Source organism: Chionomys nivalis, chromosome 25 (assembly GCF_950005125.1).
Source record: "Chionomys nivalis chromosome 25, mChiNiv1.1, whole genome shotgun sequence".
In the NCBI taxonomy this organism is placed as follows: domain Eukaryota; kingdom Metazoa; phylum Chordata; class Mammalia; order Rodentia; family Cricetidae; genus Chionomys; species Chionomys nivalis.
In genome coordinates, this window is record NC_080110.1 from 14,404,286 (window position 1) to 14,423,011 (window position 18,726).

General features: G+C 36.7%; 1 protein-coding gene across 2 annotated transcripts in view; it reads left to right on the forward strand.

Annotated features, from left to right (window-relative positions):
• Cep290 (centrosomal protein 290) overlaps positions 1–18,726 on the forward strand; it is a 76,523-nt gene that overhangs the window by 53,588 nt on the left and 4,209 nt on the right. The window contains exons 39-50 of one of the 2 annotated variants that reach the window (XM_057757537.1): positions 994–1,215; positions 1,670–1,792; positions 3,827–3,972; positions 4,284–4,439; positions 6,351–6,474; positions 8,613–8,747; positions 10,075–10,161; positions 11,933–12,097; positions 12,751–12,873; positions 14,273–14,445; positions 17,422–17,563; positions 18,571–18,644. In XM_057757537.1, coding sequence (XP_057613520.1) covers positions 994–1,215; positions 1,670–1,792; positions 3,827–3,972; positions 4,284–4,439; positions 6,351–6,474; positions 8,613–8,747; positions 10,075–10,161; positions 11,933–12,097; positions 12,751–12,873; positions 14,273–14,445; positions 17,422–17,563; positions 18,571–18,644 — 1,670 coding nt within the window. Of the gene's footprint in view, positions 1–993; positions 1,216–1,669; positions 1,793–3,826; positions 3,973–4,283; positions 4,440–6,350; positions 6,475–6,700; positions 6,806–8,612; positions 8,748–10,074; positions 10,162–11,932; positions 12,098–12,750; positions 12,874–14,272; positions 14,446–17,421; positions 17,564–18,570; positions 18,645–18,726 lie in introns of those variants that run through there. The other variant, XM_057757538.1, reaches the window with a different exon arrangement.

The following is an 18,726-nucleotide window of genomic DNA, read 5'->3' on the forward strand; positions in this document are numbered from 1 at the left end:
AATACTTTGGAAAGTAGATTTTCATTAATTTTTAAAAATAGCCTATTGTACTTTTCAATATAGTGATCATAAAAAAATCTGTTAACTAAATAAATGTATGAAAAGGAAGAGTCCTTTACTGTTTTAGTTTTCTATATTACTGTTTTAGTATTCTCCTATTTATATGAAAGACTGCTCCTGAGTTTTTCATCTTTTCATATCCATTTTTCAAAACTTTCTCCACAATATAATTTTCTTTTAAACACATTATAATAACATTAATTAATATTGCTAATAATACTATTTGACTTTAATCATTTATCCAATAAAACACATACTGGGTGGTGGTGACCCACATAGGCAGGTGGATCTCTGTCAGTTCAAGGTTAACCAGGTGTACAGAGAAAGTTCAGGACAGCCAGGGCTACACAGAGAAACTTTGTCTCAAGAAAACAAAAACAAAGAAAAAACAACCCACTTACACACTTAGTTGAATAAGCCATTCCAGAACAAATAATAGCATGTTTTGGCCACTGTCTTTATTCAGATCAGGTAAGAATTCCTGTGTTTACAGTCATAGCTGCTGTCTCAGGCTGACTCCCATGTCTTGTCCTTACAAAGTAGTTCACAAAGTGTTGAAGTCAGAGATTTAGGTTATGCAAATCGTATGTTTTAGAATCTGTAAAGAGCATTGTTGTGTATGTTGGAAAGTATTGTTTTTTATTATTTTATAATGGATTTATTTTATAATGAAACATTTTGCAATAAAGTTTTGTTTCAACTGTTGAAACTTTTTGTTTTGAATCGTTTCCTTTTGTTCTCTTAGTGAACTTGTTTCTTTTGGCAGAATGAGGGAAATATCTGCAGTTTCTAGTTTTCCCTTGTGTGATGTATTTTCAAGATCTATAGTGGACTTGTGTTTCTAATGCATATTAGTAGTATAACTTCAGGGTTTTTTGCTTTATCTTTAATACTTGAGGAAGATTTGTGAATAATGATTTTATCTCTTATTAGTCACAAATTGAAGATTTAAATGAAAATCTTTTAAAATTAAAAGAAGCTCTTAAAACAAGTAAAAACAAAGAAAATTCTCTAGCTGACGACTTAAATGATTTAAATAATGAACTGCAAAAAAAGCAAAAAGCTTATAATAAAATCCTTAGAGAGAAAGATGGAATTGATCAAGAAAATGACCAACTGAGAAGACAGATTAAAAGACTGTCCAGTGGGCTACAGGTAATACTGTATTTAATTCAGATATTGTATAAGGCATGATTCTTACTCATTTTAAAAACTTTTGTTGTTGTTTTGTTTTTGTTTTGTTTTTTGTTTGTTTGTTTGTTTTTGAGATAGGGTTTTTCTTTGTAGCCCTGACTGCCCTGGAACTCACTCTGTAGACAAGGCCGGCCTGAGACTTGGAGATCCACTGGCCTCTGCCTCCCAAGTTCTGGGTTTAAAGGTGTGTGCTACCACCATCCAGCTCTTTGATTAGTTCTTCGGGTGATCTCTGTTGTATTATTTGTCTGTAGCGGGCTAGCGGGCCTTGTACAGTGGCAGCTTTCATGTTATACTGATACTCAGAATCATGTAGAAAACATGATTAATGTTAGCCTCACAAAATTTCTATAATTAGAATGTTTAATGTGACCTTTGATGTTTGTCATGTAAAGTTATATCTTAATGTTTTCAGAGCAAACCTCTGCTAGATAATAAGCAAAGTTTAATTGATGAACTTCAAAAAAAAGTTAAAAAACTTGAAAGCCAGCTGGAAAGAAAGATGGATGATGTTGACATAAAACCAGTGAAGGAGAAGGTATGTGAAATGCACTCATTAATAGTTTACACTAAATGGAGCATTTATTGATGAACAGGATTTACTCTAATAGTCTGAGACACACTGTTTATGGTACTGAATAAAGCTGAGATGTCCAAGGCAGCTTTCTGACCTTTAGAAGAGTTGCACTGCCCTTGAGGACACACCTGTAGTGCACCTCCATGTCGTTTCCTGATACTGGAATACAGTCTGTGTCTCTCACATCCTGTAGCTTGTGAGTGTACCATGCTCCCCGTCTGCTCATCTCATTGCTCAGGATTCCCTTACCTGCTGCAGAATCGCTTACTTCATTCTCCCAGAGATGATTTATATTTCTGGAAGTCAGATTACTCTCTGAATACAATAAAAAACAAATATCAGGAAATGTTTTGTAATTTCAAAAGGATACTTATAAGCTTGCTTGAATAAATAAGGTTAGAAACTAATTTGGAGAAAGCATATTGAAGGGTATTGGTAGGCTGAAAGACCAGCTCTCAAGGCTACTCCCAGGGTTTGTAGAAAACCCCACAGCATAGTGAAACTGAACTTAAGGTTTCTCTATCTGAGGGGTATGGAAGAAATCCATACATGTGCTATTCTGGTCATGCTCTTTATTATTCTAATTTTGTTTTCTAATTTTCTTCTAAGTTCTAATTCTTTCTAGTTCTCCTTTGTTTCAATTTTCTGTTTCAATTCTTAGTTCCAGTTCTTTCTTGCTTTTTTGTTCACATAGCTTAAATATATTTTTTAGACATGACGTCCCATTTATAATAAACATTATGTTTTATAATAGTTCCCATATTAGTCTAAATGAAATTTAAAGTCAACATAAGCTTCTGTAATTTCAATAATGTTATAAATGTACTAAATGAAATTGGTAAAAGTATAAAAATAATTTATAAAAGAATGAGCATGATAATACATTATTCATATATCAACATGTATATTAGAAAAATAAGGTAGCCGTGTGTTTGTGCCTTATGGAGCATTATTGTGAGTTCAGAGCTCTAATAGACTCTAATGTATATTTTGTAAAAATGTGTTCCAATTACAGTTTAAATGATCTAAATTGTATTGCTGCTCGTAATTTGATTTCCAGTATGGTAAGCAATTGTTGCTAGTATTTTCAGCAAAATAATGCCTAAGCTTTATTTTAAAAGGCAATTAATTGGATTCTTACTAAATTCAAGGTATAAGGAAAACATTATAAAAAATTTTGGTGTTCATATGGTAAAATGGAATTAAATTCCTGGTCGATACAATTGTGAGAACTGTTTTAACTATGTAACTCCCGGGAGGACTTGTTCAGAACACGGGACTGTTGTGTATCACATGGCTTTCTTATGTACCTTTTATTGTAATACTAGCAACCATACCACTCCCATCACTGTTACCAGATAGCTTACTCCTATAAGACCCTACAGCCTGCCTTTTTCTATTTTTAATAGCATTTATCACCACTTAACTTAGTCAGTATATCTATAACTTTTTATTATGTATATTGCCACCATTCAAGTTTGTTCAACAAATAAAAATTGTAAGATTTGCAAACCTTGGCCTTTATTATCTGGTTTACACATCTTTTGCTCTTCATATCTAGAATACAGCAGGCCCATGGACAGCACTAAGTAAATACATATTGGATGGTAAAGTAATGTCCATTTAGACCAGAGTGCTACAGTATTAGGAAATTGCGATGCTATAACAAGATTAAAGTGATCATTCACATAGAATTACTTTTTAGAAGCTTCCTTAAGTAAACCATGTATGTGAATTTTTATTTGACTGCTTAAGGTTATTGGAATTAGTTTAGATCTTCCCTAAGACTTACCTGTCAAGTAATGCACAAAGCTTACTTAAATTGAAGGCCTTTTTTTCTAATAGTTTGCCATACTTAATGGTTCTAGAATTTATAAAACAGAATGAACTATTTATATATTAACTTGAAAGCATAGTTCAAAATGTGGACTGGTATTTAAAATGAGACTAAAAGTAAAACCAGCAGTTTTATAAACCATTCATTGCTGTTTACAGAGTGCTAGAGAAGAATTAATTAGGTGGGAAGAAGGTAAAAAATGGCAAACCAAAGTAGAGGGCATGCGCAGCAAACTGAAAGAGAAAGAAGGGGAAGTCCACAGTCTAACGAAGCAGCTGAGTACTTTGAAGGAGCTTTTTGCCAAGTGAGTTTAAATTTCATTATAAAACTAATACTGCGTAAATTTTTATCCTGAAATCATGTAGTTTATTTTATTTGATAAATGGCAAGTTTGCTAGTTTAGGCTATTTATGATTCACATTTTATTGTCTTTTAAAATGTGGCATAATGTATTTTAACTATGAATGAATTATCTATGATTGTCATATAATTCATTCCAACTACAGAATGGTACACTTACTGCATATGAAATCGATGATGACTGAACTGTGATTTAATAAACCAAACAGAAATTGTAAAAGCTCCATTCTTACTGTTCCTTACTAAACTCTACAGAGCTGATAAAGAGAAACTTACACTGCAGAAGAAACTGAAGACAACAGGCATGACTGTCGACCAGGTTTTAGGAGTGCGAGCCTTGGAGTCGGAGAAAGAGCTGGAAGAGTTAAAAAAGAGAAATGTGGACTTAGAGAATGACTTGCTACACATGAGGTAACCTATCGCGTGGAGTTAGAGAGCCTGTGCTGTCGAGGAGTTGCTGGCTCGTACACGTGGAAATAGAAATGTATTGCTTCCAGTACGCATAGGCAGCTCTTTACCATTCCTCTCTGGAGCTTCCCATGCTATTGTTGTGATCTTCCCAGTGTCTCTCAACATTGTTATTTGGATAGAACTGGACTTTAGTTAAATCCTTATATTCTATTCTTTGGCTGCTAAACACATGTACCTAAGCAGGCATGAGGCAGGCAGAAAAGAGAAGCAAGGGAATTTTGTCTCCAAATTTAAGAAGTTTGAACATCTGAATTTTATTTATTAAATTCATATATTAAAGAGAGAAAGGATATGACTTAGACAAAATCTTAGTAAAGATATAGAAATAAGAGTGAATTTTATTGTCTTCACATTATGTATTTATTTGTTAAGTGGGGAAACATCCCGGACAACAAGGTTTCACAGATTTGTCTGTGCCAGAGTAAAGTGGGTCTTGTAGCCAGCCAGTTAAGTTTGGACTTGACATGACAGCATGTACTGAAAACTGTAGAACTTTGTTGGGTCCTGAAGCTTTCTGAGAACGAAATACATGGTATGCAATTATTACGTAATGTTTTTAAGATAATGGGTGTTTTAGCTCTTCTACATAATCCCATGTAAACCAATGTACTTTAAATGTTCACGTGCTTCTATTGGGATACACTTAGCTGATGGATAAAGAAGTCTCTGTTGGATTAATTTTTTATTGATATTTATTGAGCTCTACATTTTTCTGCTCCCCTCCCTGCCTCTCCCTTTTCCCCTTCAATCCTCCGTCAAGGTCTCCATGCTCCCAATTTACTCAGGAGATCTTACCTTTTTCTACTTTCTACTTCCCATGTAGATTAGATCTATGTAAATCTCTCAGTGTCTGCATTGTTGTCTAAGTTCTCTGGGGATTGTGGTTTATAGGCTGGCTTTCTTTGCTTTATGTTTAGAAACCACCTAGGAGTGAGTACATGTGATAATTGTCTTTCTGTGTCTGTGTTACCTCACTCAAAATGATGTTTTCTGGCTTCATCCATTTTCCTGCAAAATTCAAGCTGCCGTTATTTTTTTCTGCTGTGTAGTACTCCATTGTGTAAATGTACCACATTTTCCTTATCCGTTCTTTGGTCAAGGGGCATTTTGGTTGTTTCCAGGTTCTGGCTATGACAAACAAAGCTGCCATGAACATAGTTGAGCACATGTCCTTGTGGCACGATTGAGCATCCTCTGGATATATACCTAAAAGTGGTATTACTGTGTCTTGAGGAAGGTTGTTTCCTAATTTTCTGAGAAATCGCCACACGGACATCCAAAGGGGCTATACCAGCTTGCATTCCCACCAGCAATGCAGAAGTGTTCCCTTTCCCCCACAACCTCTCCAGCATAAGTTGTCATTGTTGTTTTTGATCTTTGCCATTCTTACAGGTGTAAGATGGAATCTCAGAGTTGTTTTTATTTGCATTTCTCTGATGACTAAGGATGTTGAACATTTCCTTAAGTGTCTTTCAACCATTTTAGATTGTTGGATTTTTTTTTTTTTTTTTTTTTTTTTTTTGGATTTTTCGAGACAGGGTTTCTCCGTAGCTTTTGGTTCCTGTCCTGGAACTAGCTCTTGTAGACCAGGCTGGCCTCGAACTCACAGAGATCCGTCTGCCTCTGCCTCCCGAGTTCTGGGATTAAAGGCATGCGCCACCACCGCCTGGCTGGATTATTTTTAATATAAGTTATGATCCTAATTTATTTCTTGTGAACTTTGGAAATTTGAAAATTTTAAAGTTATAGTATTTATACACACACACACATATATATATTTCTTTTCTGTATCATAATATAATATATTTGAGAAAAAGTGAGTTTCCATAATTGTCTGATTGTTGTTCACAGGACCCACCAAGCTCTTCCACGAGATTCTGTTGTGGAAGACTTACATTTACAAAATAAATATCTTCAAGAAAAACTTCGTACTTTAGAAAAACAGCTATCAAAGGATGCATATCCTCAGTCTTTGGTAAGTATACATCTTCCTTCCCTGCCCACTCCACCTCACCAGTGTTAAATGAGGCATAAAAGGGCAATTACATTCATCATCTGAATAGAAACATTAGCTCCTCCTCATTAATGCTGACTCAACACATCCACTTTTACTAACTAATGCTGAATCATCTCTTTAACCCTCACTGATGGAACAGAGGTGAATCTTAAATCCTTGTGCTTTGTCTAAACTGATGGAACAGGGGTGAATCTTAAATCCTTGTGCTTTGTCTGAACTGATGGAACAGAGGTTAATCTTAAATCCTTATACTTTGTCTAAACCTTCATCACAAAGACTCCTGACGCTGCTGTGCATCATATTTGGTGAGTGATGGTTAGCAAATGTGCTGCATGCCCGTTTCCTCTCCAGTGTTGTCCAGCTGGGTTCCACCACTAGTATTAATGTTCACAAATACAAAAAAATACAAGCAAAACAAAATACAAAGATAAGAAAATGCCATATAACCATACTCAGAACCAAAACTGAGAAGAAATAAATGTCACTGATGAGTTACATCATTGGCTATCTACAAATATTTTGTGGTATTTCATAAATGTTGTTGATCCCACTGAATTAAGTATGGAAACAATACCAAACAGTAAATCAAGCAAAATTACGTCAGCTTCACAGATTTTTTTTTAACTTGAATTATGAAAATATATCAGTTCCTAAAGGTAAGAAAATTAATAAATTTGTGAAAATGAAAATCCAAAACATAAAACTGAGAACAGGAATAGGGCTGGTAAGAATAAGAAAATGAAAGGACATGTAGCCAGAAATGTCCGTCACATAACATTGGTCCAAGTGGACCTGCTGAGGAGGACCGCAATGCTGCCACCACGCGGATGCAGTGCACTAGTGTGCTGAGGATGCTTTATAGGCCAGATATGAAACCCATGTGTCAGTCCTAAAAAGTGCCTGCTCTGAGCACACTGTAGTCCTTTACTTCTTTCTTAGCTGAGCTTTCTCAGTAAAAGCCATATACAGAGTGACAATGTAACAAAGAATGTAGGATTTATAAAAGGAAAAACACCTATTAATAAACAATTTTTCAGAAATTTGGACAATCCATGTAATTGTTTTTAACTTTATTTTCAGAAAGTAAGAGGAAAAGTTGAAAATTTATTATATAGTAATTACATTCATGGGGTGATAAGAAATATATTAATATACCATCATGTAAAATCTGCAGATATACTCTTTTCTAGAAGTCATAAATTAAATTCATTAATAAATTTTGGTGAAGTCATTAATAAGTTGTTATAAAGCAGTCATTGGTACTGTTATCACTAATCAGACTAGCTGTCTACCAGAGGTAGACAGATCTCAGGAAGAGAAAATAGCTTAGAAGTAGAGTTAAAGATCTCCATGTTTGGTGGGGACGCCAAAGCTGTCAGCTTGTAGATGTAGGAGAGGAATAGTAGAGGAGCTTGCTTACACACTTGGGCCTGTGACAAGTGGGACCTGTTACTTAGTATGGCTTATGCCCATCATGATAGATAGATTGTATCTTCTTTCTTGCCATTGCCTTTATGTATATACATCCTGTAGCAAAAAAAAAAAAAAAAAAAAAAAAAAAATTGACCAAAACTGCCTTCCTGCCAATGTTCTGTTACACGTCTCATCAGAATTACAGATTAATAGTAATGGGTTAAGTTAGAGCTAATGGGCAAGCAGTGTTTTAATTAATACAGTTTCTGGCCGGCCAGGACAAACAAGCGTCCCCCCTGCAACACCTCTTAACTTGATTATTTCTGTAAGGCAAACAAGATCACATTCTGAGATGAGGAGGAACAGTTTCATCCCTCCCAATTTGATAACCTTTATTTTGAACTAACAAAACCAGTGTAGGATAGTTTAAACATTATGAGAAAATCTGTGAAATCACTGTATTTATAGATTTTTAAGCCATATCTGACTTTGCTTTCTGTTTTAATTTTTAAAAATTACCTTCTTTGGAGGCTTTTAATCTATCTTTCTTGGTTTTGGTTTTATGTGATGTTTTCCATTTTCCTCCCATATTCCTTTTTAAAAAATTCACCTTTGACAATGTTACAGAGTATGTCTTTGTGACTTTTATTAAGTGTTGACATATTCTAAACTTCATTTTCCAGACTTCAGAAATAGAGTCAGATGATCGTTGTCAGAAAGAACAAGAACTGCAGAAAGAGAACTTGAAGCTGTCATCTGAAAATATTGAGCTGAAATTCCAGCTTGAACAAGCAAATAAAGATTTGCCAAGACTAAAGGTAAATTTAATTTTATAAAAATACCTAACTTCACCACACACCTAAATTTACTTACATTTACTTTCTGAAATGCATATTCATAACGTATCTTTATCTTTGTGATGTTATGTTACATACATTTCCTCATTTAAGAGGCATTTATTGAGTCCCCACTTTATATTTTTAGGGGCTAGAGATTAAAAATGTAAAAAAGTGTTAATAAAATATCTTCCAATGAGGAAGATGCCAGTCAACAAGCAAACAGAGTAGTGTCATACTCAGCTGATGGGAAGTCTAGGAAAATAGGAAGCATGATTAGTAGAGAGCGGTTAGGGTAATGAGAGAACGTGCACAGAAGGGCTGCTGGAGAAGTGAGGAGTCATGCTGACACTAAGAGTTCCACACAGAGGGTTGTACTGATAATAATTCCAGACAACAGACTATAGAAGTGTCAAGTTCATGTGTTCCAAGGTAAGAAGATACTTTTTTATATTTCATTAGTAATTGCAATAATTGAAATGTAATTGTTTCTTTAGAAGTATTACTTCTAAAATTCTTTTTATCTTTGACTTTCTGTATCTTACTTATGGTGGTAGCTTTTTTTTGGTTGTTTCAATCTTATTTTCTAATCAAGAACATTATCATTCTATTTTTTCCACTGGTGGTGATGCAATTAAGTTTCATGCTTTTCATTCTGATTTCTACTCTGAAAAAATCAGTGTGATGACCTCAGTTCTTTTTCTGTGTAATTGTCTGTGTATGTGCATTGTGGGACAGCAACTCAGGGTTGGCCAATGGCCATATGCTTAGTAGTCTTTAATTTATGTAATGTGTTGTCTTAGTTGGGGTTTCTATTGCTGTTGTAAACTTCCTCAAAGCAACTGGGGAAGAAAGGGTTTATTTCATTTTAGTCCATCAGAGAAAACCAGGGTAGGAACCTGAAGCCAGGAGCTGAGTCCAAGGAGGAAAGCTGCTTACCTGCTTGTTCCTTGGGGCTTTCTCAGCCTGCTTTCTTGTAAAACTCAGGACTACCTGCCATGGTTGATACCACCCGTAGTGAGCTGGACCCTTCCACATCAGTCTTTAATTAGGAAAACACCGCAGACCTATAGCTTTATGAGGCCTTCTCTCAGTCGAGGACCCGTCCTCTCAGGTTACTCAGTCGAGGACCCGTCCTCTCAGGTTACTCTAGCTTGTGTCAAGCCAACAAAAACGAAATTTCTTTTGAGACACAGCTGTTGAGTTTGGTTGTATAGTTAAGACTTTCAACTCAGATTATGCTGTCTTTCTCTTTTTCAAGGCTGTTAAATCATCATGACAGATTACTGTATTTTCTTTTATGTTTTAGAATCAAGTAAGAGATTTGAAGGAAATGTGTGAATTTCTTAAGAAAGGAAAAATGGAAGTGGAACGGAAACTTGGTCAGGTCAGAGGGGTGAGTTTGTGTTCTTAGGAAGCTGGCGCCAAAGCATTAAGCTCCTTTTGATTTTGGGTGGTAGAGTGGTATAAACTGAAGCTCTCATGAAACAAAAGTTCATTCAGGTAATAATACTATGACATACATGGTGCATTCTGTGAAAACAATGAGTATTAATAGAAAGTACTTGGAACAAATATTGACAGTAAACATTTGTTTTAAAGTGAAAATATGTAATCATTTATGCACAATAAATATGCATATAATTTTATCTTTCTTAAGGAGTACAAAAATAAAAAAGAATATTTGACATTTTCTAAGTGTATATTAAAGTTTTATATAAATATTTGTTTTAGGATTTTTTCATTGTATATTATGAATGCTAACTAAAATTTTAGTAGTTTTATTAATTCTCTGAAAATTTGGTACAATTTATTTTGATAATACCTACTTCCAACTCCTCCCCCATACTTTTTCCCCAGTCCACCCCCCTTTCCTAACCCTAACCCTCCAACCTTGAATACTTTTTTTAAGTTAATAATGCATAGACTCCAATTTATGCTGTTCACATACTTCTGGGTGTATATGGTCATTCATAAAGCATGGTCGACCTACTCTGAGTCAGACCTGTAATGAGAAACTGACCCTGCTTTTCCAGAGCTCCTGGTTTAGGACCCTCTTCCCACAGCTGTTGTGAGTTCATCACTGCCACAGCCCTGTCCTGCCCAGCAAGGAGTTAAGCACCTTTGTGTACTCAGCTGTTGAAAATTAACTAAATAACTAGTGAATTGTCTTTGTTGATGTCCTCACTAGGTCATATATTAACAGAAACCAAATCTCTAAGCCACGGCTATTAGAGAAAATTGCCTTCATAATGCTACTCCTGAGCTGTTTAGACACATCGTTTCCCTTTTGTCGTTTACTCTGTGCAAAGAGACAGAGCAGTGGTCCTTAGCCTTCCTCATGCCCCGACCCTTTGATACAGTTCCTCCTGTTGTGGTGACCCCCAGCCATAAAATAATTTTCGTTGCCACTTGTAACTATAATTTTGCAACTGTTCTGAATCATGACATAAATATCTGTGTTTTCTGATGATCGTAGGTGACTCTGGTAAAAGTTCACCTCCAAAGGGTCATGGCCCATAGGTTGAGAACCACTGTACAGATAATGACAATTATTAATGATAAGTACAGTAATGTTGGTTATTTTTTTCTCTTTACTCCTTTGAGGTCTGCCACCCAGCTCCCAAACAAACACACAGAGTCTTAATATTACTTACAAATGCCCGGAATTACCTTAGCTTGTTCCTAGCAGCTTTTCTGAACTTAAATTATCCTGTCTACTTTTTGTCTCTTAGCGCTCATGTTTTTCTGTTTCTGTATATCTTCTTTCCTTCTGACTGTGTGGCAGGCTGGGTTGCTGGGTGGCTGACCCCTTTAATTCTCCTCTCCTCCTTTTCTGGATCCTCTCTCTTCACATTCTTCTCTTATTTTCTCTGACTACCAGCCCCGCTTGTTTCTCTCTCCTTCAGTGCTAGTGGCCATTCAGCTTTTTATTAGACCAATCAGGTGTTTTAGACAGGCAAAGTATCACAACTTCATAGAGTTAAATAAATGCAATATAAAAGAATAGAACACACCTGTGCGTTGTTAAGCAAATATTCTACAGCATAAAAGAATGTAACACATCTTTAATTAATATTCCATAACACAGTAATAGACCTCTTTTGGCTTAGTACACCATAGTCTCTAAGATATGAAATTTTAAAAGTTTGTTTATTCCCTTGTAGTCTGGTAGAAGTGGAAAGACAATTCCAGAGCTAGAAAAAACTATTGGGTTAATGAAGAAAGTAGTTGAAAAAGTCCAAAGAGAAAACGAACAATTGAAAAAAGCATCAGGAATAATGACTAGTGAAAAAATGACTAATCTTGAAGAAGAAAATGAAAAATTAAAGGTAAGTTTTATTTGATTTTATACGAATGTTTAACTGTTTTTATTTACATTTTTAGGGAAAATATTAAATCTACTCCCTGCACCAAATGTCCTTAGTGGATGTGGTTGCATTTGACAGTCAGAAATCTAAAGGCAGCTACAGCATGGCCCTGCTTCTTTGTTCTTACTGTTTCTGAACCCGTCGTTCTTTCTAGTGATAAATTATATGTGTCTAATTTAGATTTGATTTGTAAAGGGGGGATTCTGTGGGGTCTCTTGTATTTCCTTTAAATCTTAACATAATTTTAATGTACAGCCAAGGTTAGATATGAACTTTGGCTATAGATATGTCGTTGGGGGAAAGTCTTCAATTGTAGTCATATCAAGTAAGGTATCTAAAACTACCTACCATGAATTAAGTTTTATGAGTTAAATAATAATCTTTATTTTTTTATTTAAGCGAATTAAAATATAATTGTTTCATTTGCCCCTTTTCCTCACCTCCCCCATCACCTCCCTTTCTGCCCTACCTTACTTCCTCCCAAATTCTTTCTTATTTGTTACATATAATGTGAATAAATCCATAAACTTGCAAAGCCCATTTAATGTTGCTTGTATGATTCCATATAAATAATCATTTTATTGATTTTTTATATGTTGCTTTATTAATTACAGACTGAATTAGAAAAGCTTAAAGCTCACTTTGGACATCAGTTGAGTACACAATATGCATCCAAGAACAAAGGAACCGAGAAAATTGTTGCCGAAAATGAACGGCTTCGGAAAGAACTTAAGAAAGTAAGACGTTTATGACAGGTTACCTTTATTTCATTAAGTGACATATCTTGGTAAAATTAAAATCGATAGATCCTTGATGCCAGTGTCTGTTTACAATAGATCTTAAGAGTTATATTTTCATCAATTGGTTCATTTATATGCAAATTTAGAGCTAAGGTGGCATCATGAAGAAACTGCTCATTCTGGTTCTGTTCTTATTGGGAATCATTCCAAGATGGATAATGTCTCTCTGTTCCTCCGGCTCCTCGTATATGAAACTGGGAGTAGTAAATATACCTGTGTCTTAGCTAAGCCTGGGGTTGAATGCCTGTCGTCCCAGTATCCAGGCAGTGTAAGAAAGAAACCAGCCTGGGCTACATAGGGAGCCCAGTTTAAAAAAGAAACATACATACACACACTACTGATGTCACAGGGCTGTTGAACAGTTTAAATGAGTTAATATTTATGCATATGACTTAGAGCAATGAACAACTTATAGAGCAAAGAACAAAACCATTTTGTTATTAAGATTCCTTTCTAATTAAATGGTAAAATGTCCCTTACTCCTGACAAATAGGTATTATTTTTAACTTACATTATATAGTGAATGAATTGGGATCATAAATCTAAAGACTTTTAAAATAGTAACTGTATTGTGAAGTCAGAGCTGTGCTATATTGAATCTTAATCTTTACTACTGGGAATAATCTGTCACTTACATACTACGTGAGTTAATGGCCAGCAGTCCTTTAAGTATTACAGAGTCAAAACAAGCATCTTTTAATGTAGTAGCATTTTATTTGTTATTTTAATAAATAAAGCTTGCCAGAAGATCAGAGAGTAAAACAGCCCCACTGGTCAGCCTTACGGACCAAGCATTGGTAACACGCACCATTAATCCCAGTAGCCACACTAGTTGTCATAGAAACTAGGCAGTGCACGACTTTATTCCCAGCCCTAGAGAGGATTATAAAATGCGAGGAGACAGCTCACAGTCTCATTCTGAGATTCCTGGAAGCAGGATCGCCATTTCGGACTGAGGTAGAGGTAAGATCCAGTGGCTGGCTGCTTTGCTTTTTGGACCCTTGGAACCCCAATTTCTCTCTCTGAGTTTTTAATAATCGCACTTCATTTTAAGGTATAACAAGGTTAACTATCTCATTATTCTGAACATTTCCCTGAGAAACAAAGTTTCCACTAGATACCTTAGATAATAAATACTTGTAAATATGTTTCTCTGCCTTCATTTATTTTATCTTTTGTACTAATTATTATGAATAAACTGCTGTTGTAGAGGAAAACAAACATAGCTCCAGCTTGTCTTATATTTTCTAGCATATAGTGATAATTTTCTATGCCTGGTATCTGTGTGAACAGTATTATGTTTTTCCATGATACACCAACAAGCCTTTACTGACAGGAAATGGAAGCTTCTGAGAAACTGCGGATAGCTAAGCACAGCTTAGAGCTGGCCAACGACAAGCTGGCAGTTCAACTCGAAGAGACGGCCAAGAGATTACAGTTTGCAGAGCAGAGAGGGCCGCAGCTGGGAGGTGCTGACAGCAAGAGCTGGAAGTCAATTGTGGTTACCAGGTAGGATCAGTTTCACACTTGTCTGACGTTTAAAGAGTTAATAACTCTAGTGTCATTGACTTGAAAGATGACAGAATGCTGAATAATCCAATTATTTCCTGATGAACAGTTTGGTGTTTATCAATGTCTTTTCTTTCTGACTTAAAATGACAAACCTCAGTTTCTTCCTTACGTGGTTAGCTAGTTTTACTGGCAGGCTGCAGAGCAAAGCACAGCTGAAACTGAGCTAACTTTCTGGAGCTCGGTGTGCGTCATGAAGCTGTTGTCAGTCGTGGGCTAGGGCTGATGCTGCCCAGCTTCTCCTGGATAATGGGTTCCTGCAGCTGCAGCTGCAGCTGCAGCTTCAGCTTCTTGTTTTGTTCACGTATTTCTACCGCAGATATGTCCTAAACAGTTGGGCCATTTTCTCCCAATTCGTGGTGTTCTGGATCTGGGATGAGCTGATTGCTTTTAGTTGTATACTGGTCAGCTTTATCTCAGAGAGTCCAGTAGATGAATATAGCAGCATGTTAGTATTTATTGGCCTTCACTTTCTCCTTTCCTGTGAACACTATAAAGATATTGGGTTTATGCCTAGGACTTAACTGTTATGGCTGTGAAAGCCAACTTTATTTTACCATGTTTGACTAGTTCCTTGCACTTAAACATTCTCTGTGATGTCCTTGAAGGCCAATATGCCCTATCTGTTTGGAATGACTTGACAGAAAACATGACACCCATTGTCACCCCAACTAAAAAGTGAGGCAGCTTGTTCTGTAGTGGGCCTTATATTGCATGTGTTTCTGTCAGCCAGTTTTTAAGACAAAAAGAAAAGGCTAAGTCAGTATATTCATGAGCACTCAGAGAGATGGCTGAAGTCCTGCCCTAGACTACCTGGAGCAGTCAGCGTCCAGAGACTTCCCACATTCAGACTGGAATGCTGACACCAGGATGACAGCAAGTGGACTAGGGTGAAGGGAGAGCAGGCTCGTCGTCCTGAACCCCTGGGGCTTTGGGCCAGCAGTTGACTTCTAAGGGTCACCTATTTTCTTATGTTGTCACATAGGTTGAGTGACTTTGAGACTAATGTGTTCCACTAATATTCACTCAGCATATGCTGCTGCCACATTGTGTGCTTCAAGCTATTTCTAGAAAGCCCAGCTTACTTAGTTTCCTTAAAGAGCTTCCATCACTTAGGAAGACCTGCTTTTCACTGTGACATTGCATAAATTATAACTCTTCTGTGTGTCAAGATGTTTTTATGAGGTAACAAAAATGCTTACCTACTTTCATGTAAAACTCTTTAGTTTTAGCCGGGCGGTGGTGGCGCACACCTTTAATCCCAGCACTCGGGAGGCAGAGGCAGGCGGATCTCTGTGAGTTTGAGGCAACCCTGGTCTACAAGAGCTAGTTCCAGGACAGGCTCCAAAACCACAGAGAAACCCTGTCTTGAAAAACCAAAAAAAAAAAAAAAAAAAAAAAACCTCTTTAGTTTTAAGACAGTTGTGGGTTGATGGCCCTATTTAACCTTAATTGAAGATGACTTTTCTTGTTAAAGCATTTGTGAGTTTTTCTGAGAACTGCATATAGGCAGCATCTTCAGTAAACATAAGTCCAACTTGTTTTCAAAACAGTCATACTGTTTAAGGCTGATCTCAAACTCTATCTTGGCCTTCCACGTGCTGAGTGTTCTCAGCACCTATTGACAGCTAAGAGGGGCCAGGGTAGTGTATAGGCTATTTAGATGGGGTAATCTCATGATGAAGGACTTTATTCTTGGGTGGCTTTCATAGTCACTCACTGTTTTATTCTATAGAACAATTCTCATAAAAGAAAGCATTTGACTGGGGCTTGCTTACAGCTTCAGAGGTTTAGTTTATTATCATGATAGAACACAGGCAGGCTACGATGCTAGAGTAGTAACTAAGAATTGTGTACAGATCTGTAGGCAGCACACAGAGCAAGGAATGGGGCTGGCAAGGGCTTTTGATACCTCAAAGTCCACCTCCACTGACACACTTTCTCCAACTAGGCCACGCCTGCTAATCCTTCTAATCCTTTCACAGTGTTATATACTCTTTGGTAATAAGCATTCAAACATATGAGCCTATTTGTGGAGGTGGGGTCATTTTCATTCAGACCACCACAGTGGCTTTTGAACAGAGGAATGGATGAAGTGAAGGAATGAGCTTCGGGTATTTAACATTAACATTTGGTATATCTTTGGTCCAGTCAAGTAAGCACATCCTTGTAATCTGTTTGTAAGGTCTGTCCAGAATTATTTGAAAGAATTTATGTAATCATAACTGCCGTTCCTTATGCTGTCCTTGTCGGATACTTTCTCTAAATCATTACCACCCTTTGTTAATTTACCTAGAAGACATTACATATTTCTTTCCTCTGGAAAGGTTTGAATACAGTAAACATCATCTTCCTGTGAGTATATGCCTGTTAAGCTATTTGGATCAACAAAATTTTGAAGATTTCTTTTGAGCCTGGATTTTTTTAGTCCATTTGCCATTTTCTTACTGTTATAAATCTGCTTTGCTCCATCCATTCCACAGCATGCACTGTTTCTCTCACTCCTGCCTCGGAACAGCTTGTTTTTTCTGTGGTGCCCGTGGGCTCTTTCTACCTGAACAGGGGAGGGGAGGTACTGGAAGTGGGGGAACATTTTGCAGTCTGATGAGTTAGGTATTTTCTTATGCCTGAAATAGGATGTCAACCTAAAAGCTTCACAGTTGCCAAAGTCAGTCTCCACCTCAGATCTTAGGCTCTTTAAGATCACATTAATTTTCTATTTTAATTAGCATGTATGTTAATTAGGGTGCTTATTTATTAACATCACCTTTTACTCCTAAATATGTAGCCGAAGGTTTGACTAGAAGAAATAGTATTATGTAGTCTTGCATATTTTACCATGATTTAAGTTGACTTTTAAATTAGTGAGAGAAATTACATATTAATGTCCATAATAATTTTCCTTTATATTTTTAGAATGTATGAGACCAAGATGAAAGAGTTCGAAAGTGATATTGCCAAAAAGAATCAAAGTATAATTGACCTTAAACAGCTTGTACGAGAAGCAACAGAGAGAGAACAGAAAGCTAAGAAACACATGGAAGATCTTGAACAACAGGCATGTAATCATCTCTTAATGATAAAACAGTGTAATATATGTCAAGACAATCCCTGAACTGCCTGAAGGTGAAAACAATGAGCTCCTGAATAATGTTTGCGCTAGGAGGCTCCTCCAGCGGGTGGTACTTAACCCATCTACTTACGTCAGCTCAGACGAGATTACTTCATTCTCTTACTCCCCACTTCTTCATGATTAATCATGCAGGGGTAGTTTTCAAAGTGCACCCCAGATCTGGCTAGTGCTCCACGTGGAAGCTGTCATCTTAGGCCTGACTGACTGAGCAGTTTCCTGACTGGCTTCCACTTGCATCCTCTCCCCTTTACTGTACTACTGGTCTGTTCTCCACATGGTTGTCAAATAGTCCTATGGGGTGTGGAGCAAACTAGTAGTTTTATCCCCTTCACCATGAATGAAACTTCGTGACAGTTCTTTCCACAGCCTGCATATAGACAGAGATACAGTACATGGCCTGCATCTTCTACAACCCGGTTCCCAGCATTAACCCTCTTGAACCTTTTAACAACTGAAACTCATTTCGACTTCAGCTTTTTATACCTGCTTGCTGTCTAGAACACTCATCACTATTCCCTGTGTTCTTATAAGTGGCTCCAGAACTTCTGTGTTAAATGGAGGCCCTTCAGGGACTAGACCAGCACAGTCTGTCACCGTCTTCCCTAGATTCTTCTCCTGGACAGTGCTTTCTCCCCATCCTGCCGTGTCCCATCCCATCTCATATCATGATGACAGCATCACTGCTTTCCCTTCCTTAGTAAAAGTCAGACACCTCTGTATGAGATCCCAGCCATTCTATGTGCTGTCCTTGCTACCTGGGCCTCAGTAGTAAGCTGCTCAAGTCTTGATGACTTGGATGCATAGACTAGAACACAGCTCTGGGAATTCATGCTTCCAAAGACCCAAATCTTATACTTAATTAAAGTTTTTTTTTTAAAAAATCTTATTTCCATGCTGAACTTTTATCTTCTAACTTTTCATTATGCTCAAAGATTGAGATGCTCAAAACTGTTCCTGAAGGTGTGGAGACAGATGAAGGGCTTATGCGGGAACTCCAGCGCCTTAGGTACATACATTATTATGTTTATTTGACTACTTAAATATTAAATGTCTTTAACATCTTTTTTCTCTTTGCGTGTGCGTGTGTA